The following is a 21,406-nucleotide window of genomic DNA, read 5'->3' as shown; positions in this document are numbered from 1 at the left end:
AGAGCTAAGTAATTCTACAACCAACAAATTAGATCCAAGTTGTATAGTCATGCCATTCCTTCGTATTGCATGAATTCCCTCCCTGCTACTTCTGTGAGTATACCTTCTCCAGGTAGATCACAGTGGTTCAATCAGGCAGCTTACCACTATCTTCTCAAGTCAACTAGGGATAGGCAATAAATGCTAGTGCAGCCAATGAAGACTATGTACCCTGAATGAATTTTAAAAAAAATATTTGAATTCGGCAGATAATAGGGAAGGCAGATAGAATGTTGGTCTTTATTTCAAAGAGAATGGAGTATAAAAGTAAGGAAATTTTGCTAAAACTATACGAGGTACTAATCAGACCATGCTAGACCAAATGACCGGTTTATGGCCTTTATCTAAGGAAAGACATTCTAGCATTGGATACATATTGGACACAAGTATTGGAGTTAGTTCACCGGACTGATACCATGCATGGAGGGCTGTCTCATGAGGAGAGGTTTCTTAGATTAGACATACACTCGTTGAAATATAAAAGAAGGAGAGACAATGTTATTGAAGCATAAAAGGACAGATGCGGAAAGGTTGTAGGAGAGTAGAGCCAGAGGGCAAAATCTCAGAACGATTGCACTTTTAAGACAGAGCTGAGAAAGAATATCTTCTCTAAAAGGGTGGTGAATCTAGGGAATTCTTTACTGCAGAAGACTGTTGAAGATTATACGTAATCAAGCCAGAAAAAGACAAATTCTTAGTAAGGAAATCAAGTGTTATGAGGAAAGTGGAGTTGGAGATTATCAGATCAGCCGTGATCTCATTGAGTGGCAGAGCAACTCGATGGGCTGAATAACCTCCTTCTGCTGTGATATCTTATGGTCTTATGATTTTACTTGCCAATCAGTCAGCACTCTTTTTCAAATGCAGCATAAATTGTTGTTCTGCTTAAAATTGTGTATTCTTGTGTCTGTCTTTGATGAGTACGAAATGAAGAGCTTTGACAGCATGTCTTTGCTTTTATTCAGCAATAGTCAAGTGATCAGATTATCACGTACAGAACAATGAACAAAACATTTCATAACACCAGGGTGTCACAAAGTGCTTTATAACTAATAATGTGCTTTTGAATTCTGTCACCATTGCTATAATACAGGAAAACAGTAACAAGCAGTTCTCAAGTTCTACAATCGTCAATGTGATAATCAGTTTGAATATTGTTGGTTGTAGGATATATATTGACAGGTCACTGAGTGGATCCCTGTCATCTTCTTTCAAATAGTGAGATAAGAATGTTTCTATTCATCCAAGAGAGAAATGGTACTTTAGTTCAAACAAAAGGCTGTAAACTATGCAACGCATCTTTAAAACTCCCTCGGCATGTCAGAGTGGATCTTGTGCTCGAGTATCTGGATTGGAAATTGAACGTACATTGCTTTGATTTGGGACAGGGATGTTACCCACTGAGTGATAGTTAGTATCTCATTAAAATTTTATTCTAAACATTATTCTTAAATGGCCAATGTTGCTTCAAATTGGAGGAACAGCATCTCATTTTCTGCTTGGAGATCTTGCAGCCCTCAGGGCTCAATGTAGAAATCAATTGTTTTAAAACCTGAGCACCATATTCCATGTCCTTTACCCACCCCTTCACCCCAAGTCCTGTCATGACATGGGTTGTTTTAGTACAATCCATCCATTTTTAACCAATCATAGGCCCCGTTAGCACCTATCTCGCTTTTCTTCAGCAAAAACATAAATTGTAGGAGAAACTCATGTCTGGCAGCATCTGTGAAGAGAAAGCAGAATTAATGTTTCAAGTTCAATGACCTTTCAAAACTCCTTTTCTTATTCCCTGACTTATTATCAAGTGTTCCTTACCCTGGAATCTGTTTCCACCAGTCAGCTCACTCCTTTTACCCCTCACCTTTTCTCATCACGATAAAGACCACTTTTTTGCACTTGCTATCAGTTCTGAAGAAGGGTCATTGGAATGGAAGTGTTACTCTGTTTTCTCTTCACAGATGCTAGTAGGCCTGCTGAGTTTCTCAAGCAATTTCTGGTTCCCTTCAGATTTCTTGCATCCATGTTTCTTTATTTTAGTGTTTCACTCACTGCCACTTATAGGTATGTCTACCTTGAAGAAGTTATGCTCCTCTCTCTATTCTGACTAAGTTTTTGTTTTATTTCTCCTCTTGTTCACCATCATTTGTTTTATTATAGTGTTGTGTTATGTTTTAGTAATATTTGAGTTTGTGCAGAAATTTATATTTGGGAATGCTTTCTGGGAACATGCAAACCACAAACTTTATAAATATTAATGTATGTTGCCAAATTAATTTCGTGAAACTTAAGCCTTTCTACTCGAGGACATGCTTAGTTTCTTGGACCTTCAGTAAGTTTTATCCTGACTTTGTTGAAATTAGAGAGGATTTGTTTTATGAATCATCTTAAAAGAAAGTTTTATTGATGTTGGGTGGGGCGGGTTGACTCCCAGTTCATCAACCATCTGCTTTCTTGCTCTAGAATATCCTCCTAAAACATTTCTGCTTTTCTTTCTGTTTTTATGTTGAGATTTTCAAATATCCACTCCTAATCAAGATTTGATAGCACATTATACACCTCTATTAGTACAAGTGGAATAGATCTCCATGGATAATTATAGATGTGGATGCAGGTCCTGTAGCTCTGTGTCAACTGAAGAATTAGAGTTTTTTTTAAATGTATTCATTTTTGTGGGATGTGGGTGTCACTGGCTGGCATTTATTGCCCCATCTCTAGCTGCCCTGGGGAAGGTGGGGGTGACCTGCCTTCTTGAACCACTGCAGTCCACCTGCTGTGGGTTGACCCACATTACCATTAGGGAAGTAATTACAGGATTTGAAGGAATGCCAATTATATTTTCAGGTGAGGACAGTGAGTGGTTTGGAGGGCAACTTGAAGGTAGTGGTATTCTCTATATCTGCTGCCCTTGTCCCTCTAAATGGAAGTGGTCTTGCGTTTGGATCTTTAGTGAATTTCTGCAGTGCATATTTTAGAGAGCACACACTGAGCATTAGATATGGAGGGAGTGGATGCTTTGGGTGCAATGCCAATCAAACTGTTTTATCCTGGATCATGTCAAGCTTCTTGTGTTGTTGTGAGTCAGGACATGAGTTACTTGCTGCAGTATTCCAAGCCGCTGACCTGTTCTTATAGCCACTGCTATAGTTCAGTTGAGTTTCTTATCAATGGTAACTCCTAGGATGTTGATAGTGGAAGATTCAGTAATGGTAACACCGTTGAATATTAAGGGATGGCGGTTGAATTGTCTCTCATTGGTGATGGTCATAGCCTGGCATTTGTGTGGTGCAGATGTTACTTGCCACTTGTCAGCCCAAGCCTGGATGTTGTCCAGATCTTGTTACATTTGGACACGAACTGATTCAATGTCTGAGGAATCACAAATTGTACTGAACGTGATGAAATCATGGAGAACATCGACACTTTGGCCCTTATGATGCAGAGGAGGTCCGTCGACGAAGCAGCTGAAGATGGTTGGGGCACTACCCTGAGGAACTCCTGCAGAGATGTCTTGGAGCTGAGATGACTGACCTCCAAAAACCACTACCATCTTCCTGTATGGCAGGTATAGCTCTAACCATCGGAGAGTTTGCTTCCTTATACCAAGTGATTCCCGTTTTGCTAGGGCTACTTGATGCCATAGGTGGTCGAATGCAGCCTTGATGTCAAGGGCTGTCACCCTTACCTCACCTCTGGAATTCAGCTCTTGTGTCCATGTTTGAACCAAGGCTGTAATGAGGCCCGGCGCTGTGTGTCCCTGGCAGAACCCAAACTGGGCGTCACTGCTTGATTGCAATGGTGATAACTCCTCCTGTCACTTAATTCATAATAGATATTAGACTGGTGGGGCAATAATTGGCTGAGTTGGATTTGTCCTTTATTTTTGTATACAGAACATACTTGGGCAATTTTCTGCATTGTCGGGTAGATACCAGCGTTGTAGCTGTACTGAAACAGTTTGGCTCGGGGAGCAGCAGGTTTTGGAGCACAAGTCTTCAGGACTATCGCCGGAATGTTGTCAGGGCCTGTAGCCTTGGCCGTATCTAGTGCCTCCAGTTATTTCTTGATATCATGTGGAGTGAACAAATAGGCTAAAGATTGGTATCTGTAATACTAAGGACCTCTGGAAGACACCAACATGGATCATCTACTCAACACTTTTGGCTGAAGGTTGCTGTGAAGGCTTCAGTTTTCTTTTGCATTGATGTGCTGGTCTCTTCCCTCATTGAAAATGGGGATATTTGTGGAGCCTCCTCCTCCAGTGAGTTGTTTAATTGTCCACCACCATTCACGATAGGATGTAGCAGGACTGCAGTGCTTAGATCTGACCCATTGGTTGTGGGATCACTTGGCTCTGTCTATAACTGGCATGAAAGTAGTCCTGTTCAGTAATGGTAACACCGTTGACACCTCATCTTCTGGTATGTCTGGTGCTACTCCTGGTATGCTCTCTCGCAGTCTCCCTTGAACCAAGGTTGGTTCGATGGCTTGATGGTAATGGTCGAGTGAGGGATATGCTGGGCCAATAAACTACAGGTTGTGCTGGAGTACAATTTTGTTGCTGTTGATGGCCCACAGTGCCTCAACAATAACCAGTCTTGAGTTGCTAAATCTGTTCAAAGTCTGTCCCATTTAGCATGGTAATAGTGCCACACATCACGATGGAGGTTATTCTCAGTGTGAAGGCAGGACTTCGCTTCCACAAGGACTGTGTGGTGGTCACTCTTACTGATATTGTTATGGACAGTTGCATCTGGATGAGACTTAAATATGTTTTTCCCTCTTGTTCGTTTCCTCACTACCTGCCGAAAACCCAGTCGGGCAACTATGTCCTTTAGGACCCAACCAGCTCGATCTGTAGTATTGCTGCTGAGCTACTTTTTTGATAGTGGGCATTGAAATCCTCCACCCAGAGTACATTTTGCGCCCTAACTATCTTCAGTATTTCAAAGTGTTGCTCAACATGGAGGAGTACAGATTCATCAGCCGAGGGAGGATGCTACGTGAGGAAGTTTCCTTGTCCATATTTAACCTGAAGCCATGAGACATCATAGGATTCGGAGTCAATGTTGAGGACTCCTAGGTCAACTCCCTCCTGACTGTATACCACTGTGCCACCATCTCTGATGGGTCTGTCCTACAGGTGGGACAGGACCAGATATGGTGTCTGGGACATTGTCTGTAAGGAATGATTCTGTGATCAGAGTTGCAGGCTAAGGATTAATCATTACTGTGCTTAACATTCAGGTGGAGATATTGTGTGAGAGTGCTGATAATGTCTGGGAATTCCCATCTGCTAATAGGTTAACAGCACATCAAACAGACTTTTAGATTCTCACGTCATAGTGATTTCAGCCGTTGTCATTTTTGTTCTGACATTCAGAACTTATTTCTTTGTATTTCAATGTTGCTGAATAACTATGTACGATATATTAGACACACGTTTCTTCATGTACTGTTTGTTCCTTTGCTTCCAGGGACAAGGCGGGTGGATATGGAATTCAGGCGCTTGGTGGAATGCTGGTTGAGTATGTTCGTGGAGACTTTTTAAATGTTGTGGGATTCCCTTTGAATCACTTCTGTAAAACACTGGGTGAGATCTACAGCCCGCCTGTAAGTTATTGCGTTGCAGATCATGCCGTTGCAAGTTTGGAAGGCACCCATGATCTTCAGCAGGGCTCTGCAAACCACAGGGGAAATGGAATAGCAGGAAAGAAACCGAATTCTGACCAAACTGCAGTGTCAGAAAAAGTGGCAGATAGCCCAAGCACCGAGAAGCCGAACAGTATTCCCGAGGTGAAAGGCCCAGCAGTACTTCACCACGACCTAACAAATACATCTACCAAGACTGAGGCGAATGTTGCCTGGCTTCGTAAAATCGCAGACCTAGTGAATGGTTTTAAAGCATCAAAGGTAAGGATGTAGGGAGTAAATTAGAATACAGTTGTTTCAAAGTTATTAAAGGAATTTGAGTTACGGTCATAAAGTCATAGGAAACAGCCCCTTCTGCCCACAATGTCAATGCCAACCAGCCAACACCAAACTACACTAATCCCATTTACCTGCACTTGGTCCACAAGCTACTGTTCCCTGCTATTTTAAGTGCCCATCCAGATGTTTTTAAATGTTGTGAGAGTATCTTCCCCCACCACCCTCTCAGGCAGCGCATTGCATATTTCTGCCACCCTCAGAGTGAAAAATCTTTTCCTCAGATTTCCTCTAAAGTCCTCACCTTAAACTTGTGCCTTCTGGTCTGAAATGCATCTGGTGTGGAGAGAAAATTCTCACAATCGACTGTGTCTATGTATTTCATAATTTTGTCTGAATCAGATACCCCCTCAACTTCCTCTGCTTCAAGTAAAACAAACCCAGCCTATCCAGTCTCTCCTCATAACTGTAGTGGGGAGGTGATGGCCTAATGGTATTATGACTAGAGTATTAATCCAGAGTCTAGTGGGTAATGTCCTGGGACGGAAGGTTCAAATCATGCCATGGCAAATGGTGAAATTTGAATTCAATAAAAGAGAAAAAGAAAATTAAAAGTCTAGTGATGACCATGACACTTTTGCCCAATTGTTGGGAAAACCTATCTGATTCACTAATATCCTTTTATGGGATGAAGCCAGTGTCCTTACCTGGTCTACTATATGTGACTCCAGACTCTCAGCAAAGTGTTTGACCCTCAGCTGACCTCTGGGCAAACAGTGATGGGCAATAAATACTAGTCTGGCTAGTGACGACTGTGAATGAATATGGATTTTTAAAAAACTTACCAACCCTGACAAATTTTCTCTGCACCCTCTCCAGTGCAATCATGTATTTCCGATAGTGTGGCCATCAGGGCTGCATGCAGTATTCCACCTGTGGCCTAACCAATGTTTTATACAGTCATAAAGTTTGACATCTTTGCTCCTATACTCTACTCTCCAGCAAACAAAAACAAGCATCCCATATGCTGCCTTCACCACACTATCAACCTGTGCTGACACCTTCAGGGATCTGTGGACTTATATGCCGAGGCCCCTTTGTTCCTCTGCACTCTTTGGGAACCTATCATTCATTGTAGTCTCAAGTAAAAGGATTGCCCAGTTGGAATGTTCATATATGTAGGCTAAAAGGTTTTTCATCAACTAGGCAAAAATGAGGACTGCAGATGCTGGAGGTTAGAGTTGAGAGTGTGGCGCCGGAAAAGCCTCCCGATGAAGGACTTTTGCTCAAAATACTGATTTTCCTGCTCCTCAGATGCTGCCTGACCTGCTGTGCATTTCCAGTACCACACATTCAACACTAAAAGGTTTTTAAGTTTGCTTTGCGGTCAGTGAGCTGTGGCAGCAGATGGACTGCTCTAATAGCTCTTTGATCATCTGGCCTTGATAGGGCAGAACAACAGTTGACATATCTCTCCGATTGCAATCGAAAAGCTCCTGCTGAGAGTGAGAGTATGTGCACCCAAGGTAAACTCTGGACTGACCTTGCCGATGGTCACCAGCCCACGCAAGAGCATACAGTCTGCTGTGTAAGTTCTTCATGCTTTCGGGACACTGGCAGCATCTCTGGGCCTGTGCAAAGATCACAGTTTGGTAGAAAGAGCAATGTAAAATGTCTATTGCAGTGAAAAATACAGCATTTTGTTATGACCCAACATTAAATACTGTGGATCATGAGCCAATAACTTTTTTTGTTACTGGTGCTGAAATGTACTTTGAAATTTTAAAAGTAAGTTGGAAGCATTCCAGATTAAAGTGCTTTGTACATTAGTTTTGAATTTGCCCCTTACCCAACATTTATTTCATCATTTAGACTATGTGATGGTTTAACTGAACTTAGATTTATCATATTATACTTGCTTACTGGAGAAGAGGTGTTTCTCACCAGCCTCCTTCACATTTTCTCCAGCTCTATTTTCTGTTCGGACCTAAAAGTAATTTTCTAATTTTCTACAGATCTTATTCACAGCTTCAAAACTCAAAGTATTTGATGCATTGAGTACACAGGATGGCTTAGAAATCTCAGAAATTTCTCAGAGATTAGAGACCACATTGGATGGAACCAAATGCCTCTTAGATGCCTGTATTACCCTTAACTTGCTTGAAAAAGCCCCAGGCACATCGCAGCGTGAGTAAATCTGTGCTTCATTCAAATGGGGGTCAGTGTAATTATCATCCTTATTGTTACTCTCCTGCTCTTCTATGCAGCTTTGACCAAGTGTGTGCTGAAGACATAATCTTTTTTTATCAAGCTTTATGTGTGATAAATTTTTTCAGGTGCTTTACTGTATGTAATAGCTAGGAATTAGTTGGCAGAGGGAGGTGATGGCTTAATGGTATTATTGCTGGACTGTTAATCCATAGATCCGATAATGTTCTGGGCACTCAGATTCAAATCTTGCCATGGCCAGTGGTGTAATTCGGTAAAATATTTGGAATTAGGAGTCTAATGATGACCATGATCCATTGCCGATTGTCAGAAAAAAACCCATCAGGTTTGCTAATGTCCTTTAGGGAATGAAACTGCCATTCTTACCTGGTCTGGGCAAGTGTGACTCCGGACCCACAGTAATCTGGTTGACTCTTAACTGCCCTCTGGGTAATTAGGGATGGGGCAATAAATACTGGCCCTCATCCCATGAATGAATTTCAAACAAATTGAAGGGATTTGGTCTGCCTTGTTATCTGCTTTGCTATCGCTCAAAGGTTTGTGAATCTGTGGAATTCATTACTTCAGAGGGTTGTAGATGCTCAGTCATTGAATATGTTCAGGATTGAGATCATTAGTTTTGTAGATTTTAAGAGGATTAAGAGAAATGGGATAATGTAAGAATATGGAGTTGGGGTAGTATATCAGCCATATTCCTTTAGACTGGGGCAGCAGACTTGAAAGACCAAATTTCCTGCTTTATGTTCATATTCGCTGCTCCTGTCAATTTAAGTGTCTCATAATGTTTAGCATTGTCCTATCAAATCTGTATTGGAATGTTTACATATCTAAAATAAATATCCTTTCTAGAATAGTTTGCAAATCAGCACAGAATGTTGAATTGCGGTTTGAGTGTTTACCAGCAAGAAATAACTTGTAGTCAACTACAATATAACAATAGTCATGAAGAAGCTGAAAAAACTGTTATGCCAAAACTGTACAAAAGATCAAGTAACTCATACATTGTTTTCTTTCTTTTCATTTTACTTTTGCAGTGTACAAGAATACACAACTAGCCAACACATATCTGGTGTCAAGCAGTGAAAACTCTCTACATGACTACATCGTTTATGCTAATGACCATATTTGGCCACATTTCACTCATCTTGCTTCAGTTATTAAAGAAGGTGCTCACAGAACAATGGCTGATGACTTAGTTCAGGTAAAAATATCTAGATTTCCTTGTCACTAAAGCTACAGATCTAGTCAAGCAAACATTTTCTAGTATTAGTCTTGGGGTATCATTGTGATATAATAGTGACTTCTGTTAGTATAGTGTATTTAACATAGCAAAATGTCAAGAGCTATTGACTACAGAATGTAATTTGTGGTTGAAATCCTGGAACTCTCATCCCAACAACACTAATTGTATGTGCATCGCATGTATTTTGTCAATTCAAGAATGCAGCTCAGCAATATCTTCTAAAGTGAGTTAGGGATAAAAACAAATGCTGGCCTTTCCAGTCAATCACCCATTCCAAGAACAAATTTGCAAAAAGCTAGCAAACTTCATTTATGCTCATTAGAGCTTAGTGAAAAAGTTCGCTATGTATGCCAGAACGCTCCGAAAGAGATGATCCTTACCGTTGAGATGGCCTGTCTAATGACATTAAAAGGCATCAACTGCAATTGTGACTAAATCCAGCTTCAATTCCTACGAAGTTCTACTTTTTGTGAGTTCAGTGTTTGTCGATCTTTTGCAAAAGGAGCCCTGACTAGCCTATTTGATTTTGGTTGACTCTGCGGTGCAGTAGAGTCCGTAAGGTGTTGTACTGAGACCGTGTCTGGCCTGCTAAACAAAATAGATAACAGCACTATTTTGAGGAACAGTGACAGATCTGGACTAATGCTTAGACCTCAACAAGTGAAGAGAGATTCAAAAGCACCTGAGGAAGTGGTGGGTTTGTGCACAGTTACAATATTTAAAATACACTTCGAATATGAACTCATGAGTAGGAAAGGTGTGGAGGGATATGAGCCAGGAGCAGGCATGTGGGACTAGTTTAGTTTGGGATTATGCTTGACATTGACTGGTTAGATCAAAGAGCTTGTTTCCGTGCTGAATAATTCTGACTTTGAGTCTAAGTGCCACAGATTATGAAAGTCTGAAATAAAAACATAAAATCCTGGGAGAGCGCTAGTCAGGTAGCAACTAAGAAGAGAGAAGCAAAGTTAACATTTAGTTTGAAGTGTAAAAGAATGCATGAGGTCAGAGTAGAGAGAGAATTACACCCACATCTAAAGTCTTTCACTGTATTTGGTTATACGTGACAATAAATCAAATCAATCAATCACCATTCTCTTCCATTATCACTTTACCCTTCGAGATTGCACTGATGGTAGACTCTCCGTCAATATATTTATTGCTTTGATACACTTCGTACTGACATTTCATAATTGGCCTAAATTATCTCCAAAGTCACCTATTTTTTAAGTGTTACTTAACCTCACGGTTTTCTATCAACAGAATTCTGAACAAACACCAACTTTTATATCTGCAGTTAACTGCCTTATCAAAGTGACAGGAAATGACATTGTCTTGGCGTTTGATCTTTCATCATTTAAAACAGCTTGTGATTTAGGTATGAATTTTTAAGAATGTAATTATGCAACATTTTCTTTTCCTCCCTATAAATGATGTAATTAGTTGTACAGCAGTCTCTAAAGGGGGTTCGTCATAAGGAGTAAGCACAGGAGTAGGCCACTGGGCTCCTTGAACTCCTGAAGTTTATTTGTAATACAAAAATAAGATGTGGCACCAGAGTTTCAGTCTCATTTTATTTTGTTGCTTTTGGGATGTATGTGGCACCAGCAGTGCCATAAAATATTGTTCTTCAGCGGGTTGGTGTGGACCTAATGGCTCAAATGGCCTGCTTCCAAATCTGTATGGATTCTGTATAACTATCTACTGAAAAGGAGTGTGCAGTCAGACCAGGTGTGCCTACAGGGGAAAATAAAAAGGTAGACCTGGATCTGACCTTGTTAATCTGTTGGTAATGAAGAGTGAGTGTATAGCAAGGCAGCTGTGCAGCTTCGAGGGAATGCTGCATTTAGTACTTTTCACTTGCAGAATCAAAACTGCCAGCTGAGCTGCAGAGCCCAATAGTAGAAGTGAGCATAGAATCAGGAATGAGCACTTGAGTAAGTAGAATCTGAGGAGAGAAGCGAAGGCCAGAGGGATAGTATTGGAATGGAAGCTTCAGTGCTTGGGGGTGACTTTGAAGTGAGTGGTAAGGTATTATAGCAATTAAGAGAGAAACATTTAAAGGCCTCAGTTTGAACTCTTGCTACAGCTGGCTTGCTCGGAGATGTGAATGGATCTCAGGCTCGAATTCTAAAGTTTTTGCTTTATTATTTCTCTTCCTAAGTTAGCATTGGATGCACGGTACAGAAACAAGTCCTTTTGGCCCAGCCAGTCATGCCAGTGTTAGTGGTCAGATCAAGCCTGTTTCCATATTTCTTCATCTAAATTCACCTTCTTAAACCACTTTTGCCTACTCCGTTATATTCTTAGCTTACTTTTCCTTGAATGCGTTAATTCTGTTTGCTTTAACCATGTCTTGTGGTCATGAGTTTTGGATTTTCACCAGAGTAATGATGTCAATTCTGGACACTTTTTTGATGATCTTATATTGGTAAATTTTTCCATATAAGAAGAAATATTCTCTCTCCATCCACCGTATCAAAATATTTGCAAACTTAAAAACCTGTATTAGGTGACCCCTCAGTGTGCTATTATCAAGTGAGCATCCATAATGTTTAGCCAGTCTGGTGCATCTTTTCAAATGGTTGATAGATGCATCTTCAGTCAGTGCAAAGTATAATAACATAGATCCTAAGCAAGTTGATTTCTCTTTGCTCATTTTGATATTAAGCACATTGTCAGCAACTATGACTGAATTTTTGTTTTCTTGCAGGATGCACTGGAGCTTTATTGTATGAAATGGCAAACGTGTATCAAGATATGACATTTGTAGTGTTTGCTCAGCCACAAATGTTAGAAAAGATTAAGCGCTTCCAGCCGCAAGGCCAGAATCGATGTCAAATTAATTTCCAAGAAGGTAACTATTAACAACACTACTTACATTTGTTTTATTGTTGGTTCAAATGTCAGTCTTTGACCTTTTTTCTCATATTTAGCTTACATCTTAGAAATAAATTAATAAACCTTGATAGAAGGTTCAGCCATCTGAATTGAAGATGATTGCAGTTCAATTGGTTTTGCCAATGGTCAGTTGCAAACAGCAAAAGGGGCATGCAGTTTGATGTGACTTGTCAGTATCTGAGATGTTCAGCCTATGTGTCAGCATCACACCAGTTTTAAAATTCACCAAACCAAACCATTCACTTGTGTGATATCTCTTTGGCATGATAGTAACATCCTGTTAATGGCGAATACCACTTGTGTCACTACTGCACAGTAGCAACATGAAACCGAAAGCCTCATTGCCCTGTTTTCTCTCATGGGGGACATCAGAGCTAGAGGACACAGCCCAAAAATCAGAGCTCTCCCTCTGAAAGCAGATGCAGACAAATTTTTTTCCTGAGCGTGCTCAGTATGGAATTTCTCCCCCAAAGTTTGGCTCATTGAAGTTATTCAGTCTGAGGTAAATATTTGATAGGAGGGGAGTCTAGCGTTATGGGTGCAAACGTGAAAGTGTGGTGAGACAACAACTAGAGCAGCTATGATCTGATTGAGTGGCAGAATAGGCTCGAAGGGTCAAATATCCTATTCCTGCTCCCAAATTTTATAACCCTACATTCCTTTCTTGCAAACTGATTGGCTGTCTGACCCATTTGACCGTTTTTGATAATAGCGGTTGAGAAACAAGTGTTGACAGGAGACCAGAAGATTTTCAAATAAACATGAATAGTGAGAGATTTGACCAACCCTGTCTGCTCAAAGTAGACGGGCCAAATCCCTTACCAGAAATAATGAAGTTATAAAAATTTTACGTTTTTTTGGGCTGATCTCTCTCCACTTTCACTTTATGGTGTGCCATTCTACTAATTCTGGTCAGAGTCCAACATCTCACTGTGTTGAAGTGTGCTTGGCACAGTGGGTTGGAAAACCATTAAGTCAATGTGTATGATTCAAATCCAAGGTCAATGCTACTTCCATCTAATGTAAACCTGTTGCTTAAAATCTGGCATGCAGAGGATATTCCTGAGGGACAATATAAGATCCAAAGGTACAAGACATTGAGCAAATCTGCCGTGAGGTCTGAACCCATCCATCCACTTTATACATATTCATTTTATTCCTTCAGCAGTATGTTGGGAGTTTTGATTTTCTTCCTTCAGTGAAGATTTTGGGAATGAGTTATAATTGTACCTTATGTTTTGAATTAAATCTAGAAACAGCAGACTACAGCTGAGTCACAGAGTTCATTTGTCAGTGGACCCATTTATCAAGCATGTGTATCAAGGCTGGCCAAGCCAACGTGTAAATTGTCACAGTTCATAATCAACATGAAAGTAAACATAGAATCGGGTGGCTCACTCCAAGCTCATTAAGTGAAAATGCAGGTACCTGTTCATCTTGGGAAGGCAGCAAGAGGCTTCTTGTGATGCAGGCACCGGTGAAAAAAAGAAAACACTTTAATAACAGGGCTTCTGAAGACGTGCTAAACAAAAAGAGGGAGGGCCCTTAGATTTGTTGAGATCATGTAGTAAAAGCAAGTCATGGGTAGTAAGCCAGGCCTTAAAGTAGATTGCAGTATTTGACATCATCTGCAACTGTAAGTTTCAGTAAGACATTAAATTGGCCTGCAAAAGGGGAAATGCAATGGATACTGGAAATGTGAAATTCAAACATTGTTTTGGAGAAACTCAGTAACTGTGGAAACAGACTTGGCATTTCAAGTCTAATTAGACTGTTTGGAAATGAATCGTCATAATGGGTGGCACAGTGGTTAGCACTGCTGCTTCACAGCGCCAGAGACCCGGGTTCAATTCCCACCTCAGGCGACTTGTCTGTGTGGAGATTGCACATTCTCCCGTGTCTGCTGGGTTTCCTCCAGGTGCTCTGGTTTCCTCCCACGGTCCAAAAATATGTAGGTTAGGTGACTTGGCCATGCTAAATTGCCCATAGTGTTAGGTGAAGGGGTAAATGTAAGGGAATGGGTTGTTCTTCGGCGGGTCGGTGTGGATTTGTTGGGCCGAAGGGCCTGTTTCCACACTGTAAGTAATCTAATCTAAAAAATTACGTTATATCCTCAAGTAATAGTCGCTCTCATGTAAATGTTGATCCCTTATTTTTGGCCAAATAACCTGGAATTTTCCATATATCTCATGTAAAAAATCAACTCTAGTTCTTTACAGATAACAGGTTAATGTTTATGAGTCAGTGTGCCGGCCGTCACGTCCCACTCCAGCTTTCACTTTGTTCCACTTCGTTCCCGGTCTTCTAGTCCACTCGCTGTTGTGTTTCGCTCCGGGTTTTCAGAATTACATAAGTCATTTTTATTTCTTTTTTCGTTTAGAGATTAATTAGGCTTCTGTTAATGGTACGGTGTGAATTTTGACGGGTATGAATTTCAGCCCCTCAAAGGTAGTATCCATGTAATAGTCAACCCCATGAATTTAACCTTAAAAAGTAGTCGAAAAGATTCAACTATTACTTGAGCAAATGCAGTAACTCTGCTGCCAAACCTGTGATTTTGCAAAGACTAACAGCTATCCTCGGTCATTTGTTAGATTTTTTTCCCCTAGGTCAGGGGACAGTGAGTTCTAGGTTTGCATAGTAAATTCTATTTCAATATAGAACAAAAACAAGGTACTGTGAACGTTGGAATTCTGAAGTAACAATGGCAGCTGCTGGAAATACCGGGCAGGCCAAGTAACATTTTGGCTGACCCAATTTGTTCTGTTTATTTAAAGGAGACATCTTCAAAGATGATCTGCCAGAGGCAGATCTTTACATTCTCTCAAATATTCTCCGTTACTGGAATGAAGACGAATTTGATCTCATCTTAAGTAAACTCTCTGAGAAGTGCAAGCCAGGTAATAGAAACCTCCATTGTATATCCTCTACAGCATAGTTTTTTGTTTTTATTCTTCCATCCTCTTGAGAAAATACTCTGCTACATTTGAATGTTTTATAAAGTAGTTGGCAGTAAGTGTATCGAGTGAGCTGACCCTTGCACCTTCCCAGTTATCCTTTTATTTTTCCGTCAGTGAAGTTGATTAGAGCCCATTGATTTGCAGCACCTTTGGCACACTGGCTGCAGTGCAAGCCATCTGCATTGTCGCAACTTAAGAACAGAGGAACAGAGTAGGACATTCAGCCTGTCGAGCCTGTCTTCATGGCTGATTGAATACTTCAATGTCTCTTACCGACCCCTTGCCAAGGGTTCTTTGACAATGCCATCTTTACCACCTAGAGCAACAGGCTGCCGACACAGGGAGAACACCACTGGCCCACATTCTCTTCTGAACCATGCATCATCCTGTCATGGAGGTACTTCACTGTTGTTGCTGAGAATACTCATTTAAAATGAGTCAGCTAAGATTCAGCAAGAAAATGAGGGAAAACTTAACAAATGATTCGGATCTGGAATGTATTGCTTGACAGCTTGGTGAGCGCAGAGTCACTTGTGGTTTTCAACAGAAAAGTGGATCTATACTTGAAGCGAAAAATATTCAGGGACAACTGGGAAAACAGTGGAGGAGGAGAGCTAGCTGATCTGCATCTTGGAAACAGCCAACATAAATATGATGGGTTGAATGGCCTTTTTTCTACACAGTAGCATTCCCTGATTAAAAGTTAGTCTGAAAGTTTCAGTTTACGATATACTGTCTATCTTGTTGCAGTGCCAAGGTTGGAATTCAAAGTGTGTACATGCTTCATAAAGTGAAAGGAGGTTTTATTTTGGAAAAAGTAAGACCACTAAATGTTGTTTTGAGAGTACTGAAAAATGGAATGTATAAAACCTGGCACAAAAGGGAGACCATTCAGTTCATCATGCTTGTGCTGTCCACTCAAATCGCATTTCCCTATTCTTAATTCATAGCTCTATAAATTGCAGCAGTGCAAAGTTTTTTAAAAAAATATCAAATGTAATTAGATTTTCTGTCTCTGCTATTCACTCAGCTAGTGAATTCCTGGCTCCCACACAATGGAAGTATTTTCTCTGAAGCTCCCATCAGATCTTTTTCCCATTCACTTTAAAATTGTGTTCCTAGTTATTGAAACTCTTGTTCCTTCTACTCTGTAAATGGCCCTCATTATTGTAAGTACCCTTTTTTAAACCTCCTCCTCCTTCCCCCCCCGCCTCCCCCCCCCCCCCCCCCCCCCCCCCCAACCATTCTTCTCTGTTCCAAAGAAAATGAACTCAGCCAATTGGTTTTTCCTATTAACCAAAGTCCTTCGTTTTTGCAAATATTCCCACTGCTTATGATGTCCTTTTTTTTAATGAGTAGCTCCTGTTTTTATTTTAGTGAAGGTCAGCTTGTTTATAATTAGTTCTTATTCATAGTCTCTGCGGCAAAGAAAGAGATTGTTGACTGTTATGTCTAAGCCAGACGAACATTTGTCAAACAGATGTAGTTTTGGTGTCAACAGTGTGGACGGGAGTTTTTTAAAATTTCAGCTTTATTTCCCAAATTTAAATTCTTCAGCTACCATGGTTGGATTTGAACCCTTCTCCAAATCTTTAGCCCAAAGCACAAGATTCTTTGTCTGATGAATTAACTGCTATGCTACCATACCGTACCTCCATCCCTGTTCATTGACAGATCTAACGCTTTTCGGGAAATTGAACTTGCTTTCAATTATTGAAGACAGAGATTTGAGTCATTGCAGACTCTATACATAAGCACATGTATTCATCTTATTCTCATCAAGACGTTTTGCAATAATCCAAATTCAAGTGGAAAACCAACGGTTATGCTCCACAGAATAGATGACAGGCATTCACTGTTTCATTTCATCGGGCAATGCTCTGCCTAGTCACAGTCAAACTACTTGATTTAAAGTTTAATCAAAGCCTGGCTGTTTCTTGTCAGTCGGCATTAATAAGTACGTTCACCATGGAAATGCCTCAACCAATCAGACTCAGCCAATTATCATTTTCCTCCCTTTCTCTGTAAATTCTGTTTTTTCTTCTCTTGAATTTGTATTTTTTGAAATGTTTTGATGAGTACATGATGAAATATTTTGACAACATGTCTTATTTCAGCAATACTCAAATTCTGAACAATGAAATGATTCGACATGTTCTTGTAATGGATTTAGTCATTGCATTCCAAATCCAGGACAAAAATTATATTTTAAAGTTGGTTCAAAATGGTGATATATTGTAGAAACGTTTTTTTTTAAAAGTGACATTATGTACAATCCTTTTGCACAGCATGGAAAGGTTTACCAGATCATTGAGTCTCCTCTGAAGTATGTACTGTCTGGGTTCTGCCTACCTGCTCCTACCTCCTACAAGGGTGGCTTAATGGTTAGCACTGCTGCCTCATCACATTCACTTCCAGCTTCAATCAACTGTCTGTGTGCAATTTGCAAGTTCTCCCCATGTCTGCGCGGGCTTCCTCCCACAGTCCAAAGATGTACAGATTGACCATGTTAAATTTCCCATAGTGTCCAGGGATGTATAGGTTAGGTGGGAGATTAACCATGGGCAATGCAAGGTTACAGGGATAGGATAGGGAAGGGAATCTGGGTGGAATGCTCTTTGGAGAGTCGGTTGTGCTGAATGGCCTATCTCTACACTGTAGAGATTCTAGGAAAGCATTTATGGACTTACTTCTCGCATTACAGATTAGATTCCCTACAGTGTGGAAACAGGTCCTTTGGCCCAACCAGTCCACACTGACCCTCCAAAGAGTAACCAACCCAGACCCATTTTCCTCTGACTAATACACCTAACATTATGGGCAGTTTGCCATGGCCATCTTTGGACTGTGGGATGAAACTGGAACACCACACAGACAGTCACCCGAGGCTGGAATTGAACCTGGGACTCTGGCTGCTGTGAGGCAGCAGTGCTAACTGCTGAGCCACCGTGCCGTCCCACTTACACTTACTATTTCAATTGTTTCCCTGAGTAATTTCATACCCTGAAAATTCCTTAACTCATGACTTAATCTCTGTCTCTCTGACTTTACCGAACAGCCACATTTTTAAGCAGATTCTTTATTCTCTGATGTTACATGGCCATTGCCGGCATTGTCAGCATTTGTTGCCCATCCCTAATTGCCTTTGGAATTAATGGCTTGCTAGTCTATTTCAAAGGGTAGTTACAAGTTACCCACATTGCAGCGGATCGCCATTAGCACAACCTGGATAAAAATGGCAGACTTCCTTCCATAAAGGGCAAGTAACAATAGTAAATGGTTACCACTACTGAGGCCAGTTTTCAATTCCAGATTGTATTAACTGAATTTAAATTCAATGTCTAGTTAAATGTTGGAACCATGTCTCCAGAGCATTTGGTTGATGATCTAGATCAGTGTTTCTCAATGGGGGTGGAAGTGCCCCCTGAGGGGCGTTTGCATTCCTTCAGTGGGCGTTGAAGTCAAAGGGGGCGGCAAGGGGGCACTGAACAACTTTGTAGAGAGCTTACCAATCACTTGGAAGACTTCCGTGTCCTTGAAGGACATTGCTGTGTGCAGATGGATAGTTGGATGGAAGGATGAATGATAACATTTATTTTTTGTTGTATATAAAACATATTTCACAAAAGTTTTCCATTTTCAGCACTGCAGTGTATTGCAGTTATATGAGCAAGAACAGACTTTGGTGATTTGGGGGTGTTGCATGATTTCCAGGATAAGAAGGGGGCGTTGAATACGGAAAGATTGAGAAACACTGATCTAGATTACTAGCTGCCACTGTACTGCCACCTCCTTCATTTTCACTTACTTAACTATTTTGTCTTTTTCCTGTACATCTCATTCATTGGAAAATCGTTACATTATTCTGTTCTCATTCTGTTTATCGCTCATACATTTCAAAGTATCTTTGCGTGTGAAATTATTTTCTTCACATGTTGCACTGTGATTTTGTTTTTGTCGGTTAAAGTGTTCTGAAAGTTTTCTGATTGATCAAATAGTTCTGTAAGTTTAACTGTTGAGTTAAGTTGTTCTGGTTTTTTTTTAGGATGTGGTCTTCTACTGGTTGAACTTGTGCTGTATGACCAGAAGACCAAGTCCAGCAGAGCAGTGCTGCAGGCCCTCAGCACGTTGGTGCAGAGCAACAGAAGAGAAAGGAGTGAGTCACAGTGCAGGAAGCTCCTGCATAACCATGGCTTTATAAATATACAAATGAAGCACACTGAACCATTTCTGGATGCCATTTTGTGTATTAAGCAGTAATTGTCTCCCTGCAATTTTCCAATAGACATTGATCCTTTTTCAAGTGAGGGGAAAAATAAATTGGTTGATATGCATATATAGACGTACATTTCCACTAATGAAGATGGACAGTGATGTTGGTTATTAACATTGTAGTTTCTGTAATGTTTAAAATGATAGGTTCATGTTTATAAATATAGATTTTAAATTGTATGCAATTTGAATGCTACATGAAAATTGAGGAAACTATGTATTAATATGTATAAATAATTACTGTCACCTTGAGTTGCACAGAGTTCTTCATTTGTGATTTTAGCATTAAGTTGACTGCCTTGTTTGCTCACTTGCCTCTGCATCAGAAAGTGCTTGAAGAGTGTAAGTGATATTGAGATTGCGAAGGTGGAATGCTTTTTGATGGGAAATGCTTTCCTTTGGGTGTGGCGCTAGACAGCAACTCCAGCCCTATCATTATAGGTGGACAGTTCCGTCAAAACAGGAAGTGCTAGAGCAAGCAGCCTTAATAGCATTTTTGGAGAAAGCAATAGTGTTAGCGTTTCAAGTCCAATGTGACTTCTTCGGGAACGAAGAGAGGTGGTGATTGTATTAATGCTTTAGTAAAAGGATTGGGCAAATGCAACAAAAGGTGGTGGCATAATGCTAGCGTCACTGGTCTAGCAATCCTCCCCTGTCACGGAATCAAAATCCTGGAATTGTGGGTCAGCCTCCAGTATGTGCATTGCAATGATTCGAGAAGGCAGTTCACCAGCATCACCTCAAGGGCAACTAGGCACAGGCAATAACTGCTGGCCAGCCAGTAACACCAAATCCCACAAATGAAATAAAAATAAACTGATGCGGATTTGAATCCCACCTTGGCAGATGAATAGACTTTATTTGGTTCAAGTTTAGAGTTAAAATCTAACCTAAAAAGACAATGAAACCGTAGTCAATTTTTGTATAAACCCATCCCATGAATAAATTAATTTACAAAGGGAACTTTATGGAGAGGTTCACAGGAGGGAGTGATTAAATACTAAGATGTCATGGAGAAGGATATTAGATATAAATGTGTTAGCAAACAAAAGGCAAAGTGGGATAAATGTGGGGTGTTGCATTTAGGTAAGGCAAACTAGGGCAGGACCTATACAGTTTTGATAAAGTTCTGGGGAGTGTTGCCAAACAAGGAGACCTAGGGGTGCAGGTGCATAGTTTTGTGAAAGTGATGTTGCAGATAGGCAGGAATAGTGAAGGTGGTGTTTGGCATGCTTGGTCAGTGCATTGGCTTACGAACTGGGATGTCATGTTGCGCTATAGCGTACATTGGTGAGGCCACTTTAGAATACTGTGCACAATTCTGGTCACCCTCCTATAGGAAGGATGTTGTTAAACATAAAAGATTGACAAGGATGTTGATGGGACTGGAGGGTTTGAGTTATAGAGTGAGGCTGAAGGGTGACCTTGTAGAAGTTTATAAAATGATGAGGGGCATACATTGGGCGAATAATCAAAGTGTTGTTCATAGGATGGGGGAGTCCAAAACTAGAAGGCATCAGTTCAAGGTGAGAGTAGCATGATTTTAAAAGCACCTGAGGGGCACCTTTTTTCATGCTGAGGGCAATGTGTCTATGGAACAAGCTGCCAGAAGAGACGGGTTGAATTATAACATCTAAAAGACACCTAGGAAGGGATATGGACCAAATGCTGGCAAATGGAGCTCAGTCTGATTGAGATGTCTGATCGGCACGGACGTGTTGGACCAAAGGATCTGTTTCTGTGCTATATGACTGAGTGATAATGGTTGTAGTGAAGAAGCACAATGAATAGTTAGCGAGTTTTGAGAAGATTTGTAGCTCAGGTTGAGTTGCTG

The 21,406-nt window shown here is 40.6% G+C and overlaps 1 protein-coding gene and 1 long non-coding RNA gene across 3 annotated transcripts in view; one reads left to right on the top strand and one right to left on the bottom strand.

Annotated features, from left to right (window-relative positions):
• asmtl (acetylserotonin O-methyltransferase-like) overlaps positions 1–19,709 on the top strand; it is a 49,570-nt gene extending 29,861 nt beyond the window's left edge. For both annotated transcript variants that reach the window (XM_060826858.1, XM_060826860.1), the window contains 7 exons: positions 5,517–5,952; positions 7,983–8,154; positions 9,231–9,397; positions 10,703–10,817; positions 12,153–12,296; positions 15,118–15,240; positions 19,346–19,709. In XM_060826858.1, coding sequence (XP_060682841.1) covers positions 5,517–5,952; positions 7,983–8,154; positions 9,231–9,397; positions 10,703–10,817; positions 12,153–12,296; positions 15,118–15,240; positions 19,346–19,560 — 1,372 coding nt within the window. In that variant the 3' untranslated portion in view covers positions 19,561–19,709. The remainder of the gene's footprint in view (positions 1–5,516; positions 5,953–7,982; positions 8,155–9,230; positions 9,398–10,702; positions 10,818–12,152; positions 12,297–15,117; positions 15,241–19,345) is intronic.
• Positions 7,528–21,406, bottom strand: part of LOC132816870 (uncharacterized) — an 87,216-nt gene continuing 73,337 nt past the window's right edge. Inside the window, exon 3 of the long non-coding RNA XR_009644828.1 lies at positions 7,528–7,598. This is a non-coding gene — a long non-coding RNA (uncharacterized LOC132816870). The remainder of the gene's footprint in view (positions 7,599–21,406) is intronic.

Source organism: Hemiscyllium ocellatum, chromosome 6 (genome assembly GCF_020745735.1).
Source record: "Hemiscyllium ocellatum isolate sHemOce1 chromosome 6, sHemOce1.pat.X.cur, whole genome shotgun sequence".
Taxonomy (NCBI): Eukaryota; Metazoa; Chordata; class Chondrichthyes; order Orectolobiformes; family Hemiscylliidae; genus Hemiscyllium; species Hemiscyllium ocellatum.
The sequence above is the reverse complement of the archived record's forward strand: the minus strand, read 5'-3'. Positions and strand labels throughout refer to the sequence as shown.